The sequence below is a fragment of the Xenopus laevis genome, chromosome 6L, assembly GCF_017654675.1.
Source record: "Xenopus laevis strain J_2021 chromosome 6L, Xenopus_laevis_v10.1, whole genome shotgun sequence".
Classification (NCBI taxonomy): Eukaryota; Metazoa; Chordata; class Amphibia; order Anura; family Pipidae; genus Xenopus; species Xenopus laevis.
The window spans coordinates 55,117,327-55,129,768 of record NC_054381.1 but is presented as its reverse complement, the minus strand read 5'-3'; the positions used below and the strand labels follow the sequence as shown (position 1 = coordinate 55,129,768).

Sequence of the window (12,442 nt, the reverse complement as noted above, 5' to 3'; positions counted from 1 at the left end):
AAGTCTTATCCCTTTCTGGTCAACAAGTGGTCCAACCCCCGACAGTAGACGCGCCAGTCTTAAGGCTGTCTAAATCTACCATTCTACCGGTCACCGATTCGGCAGCATTCAAGGATCCATTGGACCGAAGGTTGGAAGGATTTTTATGATCTACCTACTCCTAGGATATAGGACACTAACTTCACTGCCCTTAAAGGGACAACGGCTATTTGGAGAAGAACTGGAGCAAATAATTTCCCATTCAACGGGAGGAAAAAGCACCTTTCTCCCCCAGAATAGAGGTAGATTATCTACCTCAACCAGACAAAGAAAGTTTTTTTGCGGCCAAAGTAGATGTGTCCTGCGACGAAACAACTCACCGCAACATTCTCATTTTCATCCTTAAGCCAGCGTCAAGGGGCGGGTTACATGGAAGGCCAACAAGCCCCATACAAAGCCTTCAATAAACCAGTCTGTGTCCGCCTGATGAGGCACTCTCTCCGGAAACTGATATGGGGCAAGTTACTACGATTGTGGGAGGTACGGACCCACCACTCGAAAGCATGGGTCAACAAAATCATTTCCGAAGGCTATCATTTGGACTTTACAGTCATTCCAACAAGAAAATTTCTCATGTTCAGAGGAATGGAACAGGGGCAGTTAATGATTTCACTAGACATCAAGGATGCATATCTCCATGTTCCAATATGTCCCCCCTCACCATCATTACCTGTGGTTTGCCTTCACGAATCAACATTACCAATCTGTGGCACTGCCGTTCAGGCCATCATTGGCACCGAGGGTGTTTACCAAATTAATGGCGATGACAGCAGCAACATTACGACTGCACGGTATCTCGGTGACGCCTTACCTGGACAATCTTCTTAGAAAGGCAAGGTCAGAGCAGAAGGCCAGGGAGGATCTACACTAGGCATCCCTGCTCCTGCAGAGTTTCGGCTGGACCATCAACTTGTCAAAATCCAACAAATGCTCCAGCAGACAGATGACATTTCTAGGTCTCCACTTCAACACTGCTACGCAAATGGGACGTCTTCTGCTGGACAAGCAGTACAAGATCAGAGATCAGGTTCAATCACTGCTCTCCAACCAGACCCACAAATCACAAGGCAATGCAAGTGCTGGGACTGATGGTGTTGGCCACCGAGGCGGTTCTGTTTGCACAGATACAACTATGCCCCCTACAAGCCAACATAATAGCTAAGTGGAAAGTAGGGTCACTCTCCCGACCTCTTTTCCTGACCCAATCAACGGCAGAGGCTCTCCAATGATGGTGACACTTGCACAACCTGGCAACGGGTCAATCATAGGCAACCCCGGAATGGAATGTGATAGCCACAGACGCCTGCAAGGCTGGGAAGCAACATGGGACAATATGTCCGTACAAGGTCGATGGTCTCCAAACTACCAATAAACATTCTGAAGCTAAGAGCTGTAAGTTAAGTCTATTCCACTGGACAAGACCACTACAACAAAGACCAGTGCAAACACAGAGCAACAATGGTACCACAGTGGCATACATAAATCAGCAGGGAGAAACCGCAGAAGACAGCGCTAGCTGAAGCCAGACCAATTCTGAGATGGGGGTGGGGGGCTCAACTCAGTGAGACAATCCGACATGCACATACCCGGATTAGCCAACACGAAAGCGGATTTTCTCAGACGGAACCAGCTGGATCCAGGGGAATGGGAACTTCACCCAGAGGTGTGTCGCTGGGGACGACCACAAATCTATTGGTCCCCAGAGTCAACCGGAAGGTACCAAAATTCTTAGCGCATTATCTAGACGTGCTGGCAACAGGAGTAGACGCAATGACACAGAGCTGGTGGTTCAAACTGGCCTAAATATTCCCACATCAACCCATGCTGCCTCGAGTTCTGAAAAAAGATAAAACAATCTCACATCACAGTAATTGTAGAAGCCCCATCCAAAATAGTGGATTTGGTGCATCCATAGTTTCCGAATTGAGTGCGCTTTCCTATGAGCCTGCGTTTCTGATTTTCCACAAGGATAAGGCAGTACTGCGTACAGTTCCATCCTTTTTACCGAAGGTTGTGTCTTCCTTTCAAGTGAATCAATAAATTGTAGTATCCGGATCCTAAAAATGTCAAACAGCATCGACTGCACAGTCTGGATATAGTCAGATCACTTTGATGGTACTTAGAATGATCGAAACCCTTCCGTTGTTCTATTTTCTCAGACCTATCTGAAAACAACTGAACTGAAACAACCCCTTTAATCCTTTTATTGCTGCACATGGAACTCTACAAAATAATACAGTTTTGGTCAGGCTCTGTGTATGTGTACTGAAAATATCATATTAATTCACTGCCATGCGTGTATACCTCGGCGATACCCATATTTTGCTTTATTCCTTGCAGCTTCTTCCTCCATCTCATTGCAGCCTCTGCCAGCATCCTTTGCTGTGGATTTATGTTGGTCACAGCACTCAGTATGGATATGCTTCCCCATTCATAGTCCTCCTCCTACAGGAAACATGCACAGCCTTCAGTCATCCAAACAGAAAAGAGATCACTATTTTGCAGATGATGCAAGTTAACATAGCCAAAGGGATAATGCCTTATGTGTAAATGAGTGCAAAGACACTTGGAAGTATTTGTTGTTACTTTGTTTGTAAAGTTTGCTATTGTAATCTAAAACATAGATGTCTTTCTAGAAGGTTGCAAAAAGGAAAATGTTGACTTATACAAGCAAGGATGCATTTTTTTTTAAATATGACCTGACCACATAAACAGTAGCCAGCTCAGATTTAGATGGGGACACTAAAAATTAAAAACTTTATATGACCCAACCTAATATATTTTTCTATTATATAAGTGTAAATATTAAATAAATATTATGAACTATTCCAAATCAGACAGCCCATCAAAAATAACTACAGGTGTTGTGAAATACAAATATTAGGCTTTCTATACATGGGGCCGGATTTTTGTAAAATCAGATTAAGTGAACAGGATGTCTATTACATGTATAGCCAAATTCAAATAAACATGTGAATTATGGAATATATTTACGTCTTGTAGCACCAGTGATACAAACCTGTATGAATCGTTTTGCAGCTCTGCAGGCTTCCAGATATGACCTGTGCAGTACCCACTTTCCTGCAGCCATTGAGGCCAAATATTTTTCATTACGAAGAGGATGACCCACAACGATGTGTGTGCAGCTTGGATCAAAACATTGCTTTTCTATCACCACTCCCCCTTCAAAGAAGGAAAAACTTTCTTTAACACCAGTTAAGTGGTTAATGAATTTCAACAATACAGAAATGCATTCATTAGAGAATTTAAACTGCATCAGGACGCTGAAAAATCTCCATTTAACCCTTTAAGTGCCAGCAGAATTTCACATTTTGGTTACGCGAAATGCCAGCCGTTTTTGAAACATTTTGTGCTCTCTCACTTTAGGGGCATTTTCTGAGGGGAAACCTATAGTTTACCTAGGAAAACTATACATTGTTTTTTTCGGTAGAAACTGAGCTTTCTAAATCTGCCTGAGTTTTCATGTATTTCCACCTGTGCAAAAAAATTTATAGTGCTAAATACCAAAAAAAAAAGAAAAATTACCATTTTTCATCGTATATCAATTTATACCAGAAAAATATTTCATTTTAGGGATGAAAATCCAACTGATTTGGAAAGCCTTATGTCTCTCGAACGTGCCAATACCAGATATGTATAGTTTTAGGGAGATTTAGGATTTCTGTACAGCAAAAACTCCCGGCAGTATATTACCGAATTTTGAAAGCACTAAGGCAGAAAACGGCATGCTTTAGATTCCAAGGCAAAAAATCCTGAAACCGTAGGTTTACCCCAGAAAACCATACAATTTTGAAAAGTACACATTCTGCCGATTACAAAATGGGTAACTAGGTCTCTCTACTCCCAACTACCAAACATAAAAGCTTGTTTGAACATAGCGGTTTTTCAAAAAAAAATTCAAAATTCTGAAAAATCATTTCAAAGGTTTTATTTTGCTGCTCCGCATATCCCAAACTATATTAGGTACCAAGAAAAAGCACCTGAAATATGATTGCCAGGGGTCCACTGAACAGTTTGATACCCATTATGCATATCTGGCATTTAGAGACACCAATATGAAGTTAGCACATCCAAATTGATCAGGACTTTACTTCAGCTACTGAGAAATCAACACATTGACTGCATTTTTTGTGGGGTAAAAACACAGAAATATATGTATACCCCCCAAACCCATATATTTTTGGAAAGTACACATTCTACAGAATCTAAAATGGGTACCCATGCCTTTCTGCTCCAAACTACTGAGTCGCAAGGCTTTCCCAAAATTGTCGGTTTTGGTGAAATATCTGAAAATTGCCTCAAACCTTCAACTTCCCAGCACCATATCGCCCATGTATCATTACGTACTAAGAAAAAGCACCCTAAATATGATTGCCAGGGTTCCTCTGAACATTTTGGTGGTCATTGTTCATAAGTTTACCAAAGTATCTGGCATTTAGAGGCCCCAAAATGAAGTTAGCGCATACAAACAGTCCCGTGGGTAACTTCAGCTAATGAAAGATCAACACATTGACTGCATTTTTGTGGGGTAAAAACACAGAAATATATGTTTACCCCCCAAAACCCATATATTTTTGGAAAGTACACATTCTACTGAATCTAAAATGGGTACCCATGCCTTTCTGCTCCAAACTACTGAGTCGCAAGGCTTTCCCAAAGTTGTCGGTTTTGGTGAAATATCTGAAAATTGCCTTAAAGCTTCAACTTCCCAGCACCATATCACCCATGTGTCATTACGTACTAAGAAAAAGCACCCTAAATATGATTGCCAGGGTTCCTCTGAACATTTTGGTGGCCATTGTTCATAAGTTTACCAAAGTATCTGGCATTTAGAGGCCCCAAAATGAAGTTAGCGCATACAAACAGTCCCGTGGGTAACTTCAGCTAATGAAAAATCAACACATTGACTGCATTTTTGTGGGGTAAAAACACAGAAATATATGTTTACCCCCCAAAACCCATATATTTTTGGAAAGTACACATTCTACTGAATCTAAAATGGGTACCCATGCCTTTCTGCTCCAAACTACTGAGTCGCAAGGCTTTCCCAAAGTTGTCGGTTTTGGTGAAATATCTGAAAATTGCCTTAAAGCTTCAACTTCCCAGCACCATATCGCCCATGTATCATTACGTACTAAGAAAAAGCACCCTAAATATGATTGCCAGGGTTCCTCTGAACATTTTGGTGGTCATTGTTCATAAGTTTACCAAAGTATCTGGCATTTAGAGGCCCCAAAATGAAGTTAGCGCATACAAACAGTCCCGTGGGTAACTTCAGCTAATGAAAGATCAACACATTGACTGCATTTTTGTGGGGTAAAAACACAGAAATATATGTTTACCCCCCAAAACCCATATATTTTTGGAAAGTACACATTCTACTGAATCTAAAATGGGTACCCATGCCTTTCTGCTCCAAACTACTGAGTCGCAAGGCTTTCCCAAAGTTGTCGGTTTTGGTGAAATATCTGAAAATTGCCTTAAAGCTTCAACTTCCCAGCACCATATCACCCATGTGTCATTACGTACTAAGAAAAAGCACCCTAAATATGATTGCCAGGGTTCCTCTGAACATTTTGGTGGCCATTGTTCATAAGTTTACCAAAGTATCTGGCATTTAGAGGCCCCAAAATGAAGTTAGCGCATACAAACAGTCCCGTGGGTAACTTCAGCTAATGAAAGATCAACACATTGACTGCATTTTTGTGGGGTAAAAACACAGAAATATATGTTTACCCCCCAAAACCCATATATTTTTGGAAAGTACACATTCTACTGAATCTAAAATGGGTACCCATGCCTTTCTGCTCCAAACTACTGAGTCGCAAGGCTTTCCCACAATTGTCGGTTTTGGTGAAATATCTGAAAATTGCCTCAAAGCTTCAACTTCTCAGCACCATATCACCCATGTATCGTTATGCACCAAGAAAAAGCACCCTAAATATGATTGCCAGGGTTCCTCCGAACAGAAATATATGTTTACCCCCCAAACCCATACATTTTTGTAAAGTACACATTCTACAGAATCTAAAATGCCTTATTGCTCCAAACTACCGAGTCGCAAGGCTTTCCCAAAGTTGCCGGTTTTGGTGAAATATCTGAAAATTGCCTCAAAGCTTCAACTTCCCAGCACCATATCACCCATGTGTCATTACGTACTAAGAAAAAGCACCCTAAATATGATTGCCAGGGTTCCTCTGAACATTTTGGTGGCCATTGTTCATAAGTTTACCAAAGTATCTGGCATTTAGAGGCCCCAAAATGAAGTTAGCACATACAAATTCTGCTGTGGGTAACTTCAGCTAATGAAAAATCAACACATTGACTGCATTTTTGCGGGGTAAAAACACAGAAATATATGTTTACCCCCCAAACCCATATATTTTTGGAAAGTACACATTCTACGGAATCTAAAATGGGTACCCATGCCTTTCTGCTCCAAACTACTGAGTCGCAAGGCTTTGCCAAATTTGGCGGTTTTGGTGAAATATCTGGAAATTGCCTCAAAGCTTCAACTTTCCAGCATCGTATTGTCCATGTATCATTACCAGCATAAAGCATCCTAAATATAAACATAGGGGTCTACTAAACAGTTTGATGCCCAATATGCATAGATATACCAAACTATGTGGCGCACAGAGACCCCCAAATGACAATATGTATAGACATTTTCACGGCTGACGCGCTGGCTGCTGCAATATAACCACTCGGTGTGTGTATTATGCGACATTAGACCACCTAACAGTACAGAGACCCCAGAAAACCATATATTTTCAGAAAGTACACATTCTGACGAATCCAATATGGGTAAATAAGTGTTTCTACTGCAAACTGCCAAACTGCAAAGCAATGCTGAACATAACGGTTTTTATCAAATTTCTGAAAATTGTCACAAAGCTTGAATTTTACCCCATTATATGCCCCACATTTCGTAACTTATCAGCATAAAACATCCTAAATATGAACGCCAGGGGTCTACTAAACACTTTGATGCCCAATATGCATAGATATACCAAACTATGCGGCGCACAGAGACCACCAAATGACAATAGTGTATATACATTTTCACGGCTGACGCGCTGGCTGCTGCAATATGAGCACCTGGTGTGTGTATTATGCGACATTAGACCCCCCTAAAAGTACAGAGACCCCAGAAAACCATATATTTTCAGAAAGTACACATTCTGACGAATCCAATATGGGTAAATAAGTGTTTCTACTGCAAACTGCCAGACTGCAAAACAATGCTGAACGTAACCGTTTTTATCAAATTTCTGAAAATCGTCACAAAGCTTGAATTTTACCCCATTATATGCCCCACATTTCGTAACTTATCAGCATAAAACATCCTAAATATGAACGCCAGAGGTCTACTGAACACTTTGATGCCCAATATGCATAGATATACCAAACTATGTGGCGCACAGAGACCCCCAAATGACAATAGTGTATATACATTTTCATAGCTGACGCACTGGCTGCTGCAATATAAGCACCTGGTGTGTGTATTATGCGACATTAGACCCCCCTAACAGTACAGAGACCCCAGAAAACCATATATTTTCAGAAAGTACACATTCTGACGAATCCAATATGGGTAAATAAGTGTTTCTACTGCAAACTGCCAGACTGCAAAACAATGCTGAACGTAACCGTTTTTATCAAATTTCTGAAAATCATCACAAAGCTTGAATTTTACCCCATTATATGCCCCACATTTCGTAACGTATCAGCATAAAACATCCTAAATATGAACGCCAGAGGTCTACTGAACACTTTGATGCCCAATATGCATAGATATACCAAACTATGTGGCGCACAGAGACCCCCAAATGACAATAGTGTATATACATTTTCATAGCTGACGCACTGGCTGCTGCAATATAAGCACCTGGTGTGTGTATTATGCGACATTAGACCCCCCTAACAGTACAGAGACCCCAGAAAACCATATATTTTCAGAAAGTACACATTCTGACGAATCCAATATGGGTAAATAAGTGTTTCTACTGCAAACTGCCAAACTGCAAAGCAATGCTGAACATAACGGTTTTTATCAAATTTCTGAAAATTGTCAGAAAGCTTGAATTTTACCCCATTATATGCCCCACATTTCGTAACGTATCAGCATAAAACATCCTAAATATGAACGCCAGAGGTCTACTGAACACTTTGATGCCCAATATGCATAGATATACCAAACTATGTGGCGCACAGAGACCCCCAAATGGATATATAGTAGATAAAATTTACAAGGCAAAACAAAATAAGGCAGTAAAGGGTGAAATGCAAAAAAATCCAATAAAACCACAAAAATCAATGTTTTTTTTCCAGACTAGTGTTATCGGCCGTCAGAATCACAGTTTGAATATTTTAGATGGGCCAAACAGGTTATACGGCTAGAAAAAAGTGAACACAATATATGCAGAGCTGAAAATGCAATAAAATGGCTAAAGATTTAATAAAATGGCTAAAAATGCACCAAAATACCCAAAATTGCAATATAATCACCGAAATAACATACAAAAGGTATTGCACAGTACGGTTAGCGAATACGCTATGCGTAATGGCAATAAAACATTTTTTTCTGCCAAAAAAAGAGACGATGCGATAAGAAAAAAAAAAAAAAGCCACAATGCCATGTATGTGCGTGTGCGTGTGTACAAATGGTAAATTACATGTTATGTGCGCGTGTGTGCGTGTGCACGTGTGTGTAAGTGCAGTGAGTGTAAGTGACCCCCCCAATCCCCAAAAATGTATGTGTAAGTGTGTGTAAGTGTGAATCTAAGTGTGTATTACTGTAATAAGTGTGTGTTGGTGTGTTTGTGTGTGTAATTGTTGCACTAACCTGAAAAAGTCGCTGGAGACTGTTGCAGGCGATCAGTAAGAGCCCCTGGAAGACATCTGCGACGTGGTTCCTGTCTCTGTGCTGTGGGGGCGGAGATCGACGGCGCGGTGTAGGCTGCAGCAGCAGGACACGTAAGTAACACGTGCCTGCTGCTGTTTTTGGGCCCCTGGGCGATCGCGCCCCAGGGGCCACTCGATCCCCTGCTCTGCTCGTTGCCTAGGGGCAGGGGATCGAGCAGGAACGGAGCGAGCGGCTCTAACAGCCGCTCCTCCGCTCGAGAACCAGGAAGTGCTGCAGAACGTAGAATCTACGTTCTGTGGCATTTCAAGTACCTTTGCCACAGAACGTAGATTCTACGATCTGTGGCATTTAAAAGGTTAATTGTCATCTTATAAAAAATATATATTTTTCACGATCTCCGCTAAAAGAGGGAGAAGCTCTAGCTAGATTCAGCTTTGGGGATAAATTCATAGCTTGGGTGTAACTGCTATACTCCCACACACTAGCTACAGTATGCACAAATAACAGTTTCTGAATTCTTTTCGCTTGAAAGAGACACTAGGCAGGGTTGCACCCTGTCCCCAGCTTTGTTTGCTTTGGCCATATATCTAAATGTGTCTAAAAATACAAGATACAGTATTATGTGACATGATAAGGTGAGGTAAATGGGTTATAAGTACCTAGTTCCTCAATAAGCTGTGAGTAATCAATTCGTTCTTGAGGGTCTAATGAAGATAGCTGGAATCGACGCTCCTTTAAAGTTTCCTCCTTTGAAAATGGTTGCACAGGCTTTAAAACAAAGACACATATTAAAAACATTTTTAAAAAGTCTGAATTATTATTCAGTCAACAATTGTATCACTTATCTCCTAATACACCTATTAAAACAAAATTCCTATTCCTTCACATAGTAGTGTTTGTGGATTGCATATCATACATTCATTAAAAACAACAACAAAAAAACAAACACATTTCATTTTAACCTTTTCTCTAGGTTGTGGTGCCACTGGAGGGTTGGCAAGTGGAAAAGCAATGCTCGGAGCTTGTGGGGTAGGGGTGAGATGATCCGGTTTGGTTGGAGACTGCAAATTATTCTCTATCACAGGAGTTCTCATAGCTGATTTAGGCTCGAATTCACAGGCTTCTGCAAGATACAATTGTTTTTTAGAATATCACAACATATCGATTACAAAAGCAAAGAAAAACCATGGGTATTATTTTTTGGTTCAGTAAATATCATAATGCTTCTTGTAAATTATGGGTTCCACAGTTTTGTATTATTCCCCATGGTCTCATTATTACTTGACCTTAGCTTTCACTGTAATGCAAAACCTTCAGACTTACTATAATAACAGATAACCAAAAATGTTTCATACAATGTTACTGCTCCTTGTTAAAATCCACATATAATTGTATTTGTAAATATAATTTTATTATATGATCTAGTACAGTGCTGTCCAGCTTATTATATGTACAGGGTTCATTAATTTTCATACAGTCTGCTCAAGACTGGTGGCCATAAAAATGGTGGCAGATGTAGGGGCAGATCAGGCACACGGACCTCCAGTTAAACAGTACTAATATAGTACTGGTATGGGATCCGTTATCAGGATACAAGTTATCCAGAAAGCTCTGAATTACAGAAAGGCTGTCTCTCATAGATTTCATTTTATCAAAATCATCAAAATGTTTCTCTGTAATAATAAAACAGTATCAAGTACTTGATCCAAACTAAGATATAATTAAAGAAAGATCCTTTACCTGATACACCCCAGGTCACGAGCATTCTGCATTACAGGTTCCATACATGTATATACAGTACACTGTGTCTACATTGTAGTATTTGAACAAAATCATAATTAAGTTATAGAAGCAGGACTGTTAATATACACAGATTTTTAAGTTTTTTTTTTTTAAATGTAATGAATACATTTTTACCCAATTCTGCTATTTCAGAATCTGTTAAAGATTCCTTTGCTGGTGTATAATTTCCTCCAGCATCATTCATATTATGCTGAAGCTGTTCAGAGTACTGGGAGGGACTGTCGGGCCACTGTAGATTGCTGACCAGCTTTGCTCTTTCTTCTCTGGCAGTGGGATCATCCCAAATGATTTGCTCATTCTGCGATGGCTCTGTATTGAGGTCTGTCATAGCCTGCCTGGACTGTCTAAGGAAGAAATAACCAGATTAAATAAAATATATGATGCAATGGCATATTACATTAAATAATTTTTTTTGACAAATATACAATTTCTGTATGAGTACACAACTATAGGTAGGTTCATTTGACAAAAGGTTGAGGTATATTTCAGAGGCAAAAACATAAAAGTATTTAGTTATGATTAGTCATTGAATAAGGAAAATTGGAAACATCAAAAAGTTATGAGAATAGATCAGTCCCTTATGATTTAGCCAGGCAGTAGGAACAAAACATAATTATTTATTGATCAAAATGAAAGAAACAGGACAGACATTTTTTTTTACCTTAGTGCTTCCAAAACTCTGCTTCTTCCATTACGTGTAGAACGTGCCCCTTCAGGTGTACAAGGGGAATTATCAAAGCCAGCTCTACCCACAGAGCCCCTAGGCTTTACCACTGAAGTTGCAGACATGAACTCCTGTAGCTGCCGCTGAAAATTTTCTCTCATCTCTAAAGTCTGAGTTAGAGCTGTCAATGCAAAAACAGAAAATATGAAGGCTAAAAATAGTGGATTACAGATTTTTTCATCACTGTCTATTACAAGAGAATGGGAAAAATATGCTTGTTCGGCCAAAATTTCAAATTATAACAACAGTACATGAACTGTAGCTCCTCTTCTGTAATGGCCAACATTGTGCACTGGCAGATTCCATTTTTGAACCTGTCAGAAGGATGAATCAATCACTATACATAGTACATAGATAACAGGGAGACCATCAGGCCACCATACATGCACCAAATATTCTATGTTTAGTTGGTACAAGTTTTTCAGTTTGTGCATCACAAGATTTTTTTTAATGGGTTTAAACAAAACATCAAATTCCCACACTAACTTAATTTCGTCTTAGGGGGACACAGGGATCCACCCTCCAGGAGGCAGGACACTTTATATTAATTAAGGGGGCGTGCCACACTGGGCTTACCCCTGTCCACTGTACCAATCCACACAGTTGTTTTTTTGTGTCCTGCTTACTAGGAAGACAGGATTCAGTCAGAATACTGACACCAGGGGTGATACCAGGAGAAAGTATACTTGCTGCCTACAAGTTATAACCTTCTGCCCTAAAAAGGCTATACAGACCACCCAGATGTACCTGCCTTCCATTAGGGGTAGAAGGTCGGGCCGGTGAGAGGGTGAGTAGTGCATACCTTGCTGCAAAACTGCTGCAGGCTGCCACTGATCTCTCCTTAATCTCTTCCTCAAACAATCAAGGCCACATCTGCAGCAAGCGGGGGGGAGAGAGAGGGCTCCGTGCACTTGACGGAATGGAGCACCAGAACCACGCCACCCTGGTTGGCAAGCGTGCCATCTCCCCGCCTGCCCAACTGTGGA

General features: G+C 40.5%; 1 protein-coding gene across 1 annotated transcript in view; it reads right to left on the bottom strand.

Annotated features, from left to right (window-relative positions):
• The window catches only part of topbp1.L (DNA topoisomerase II binding protein 1 L homeolog), a 58,500-nt gene that overhangs the window by 6,418 nt on the left and 39,640 nt on the right, over window positions 1-12,442 (bottom strand). The window contains exons 20-25 of the mRNA NM_001089099.1: window positions 11,394-11,577; window positions 10,847-11,076; window positions 9,892-10,052; window positions 9,589-9,697; window positions 3,059-3,222; window positions 2,344-2,484 (exon numbers count right to left, since the gene is read on the bottom strand). Coding sequence (NP_001082568.1) covers window positions 2,344-2,484; window positions 3,059-3,222; window positions 9,589-9,697; window positions 9,892-10,052; window positions 10,847-11,076; window positions 11,394-11,577 — 989 coding nt within the window. The remainder of the gene's footprint in view (window positions 1-2,343; window positions 2,485-3,058; window positions 3,223-9,588; window positions 9,698-9,891; window positions 10,053-10,846; window positions 11,077-11,393; window positions 11,578-12,442) is intronic.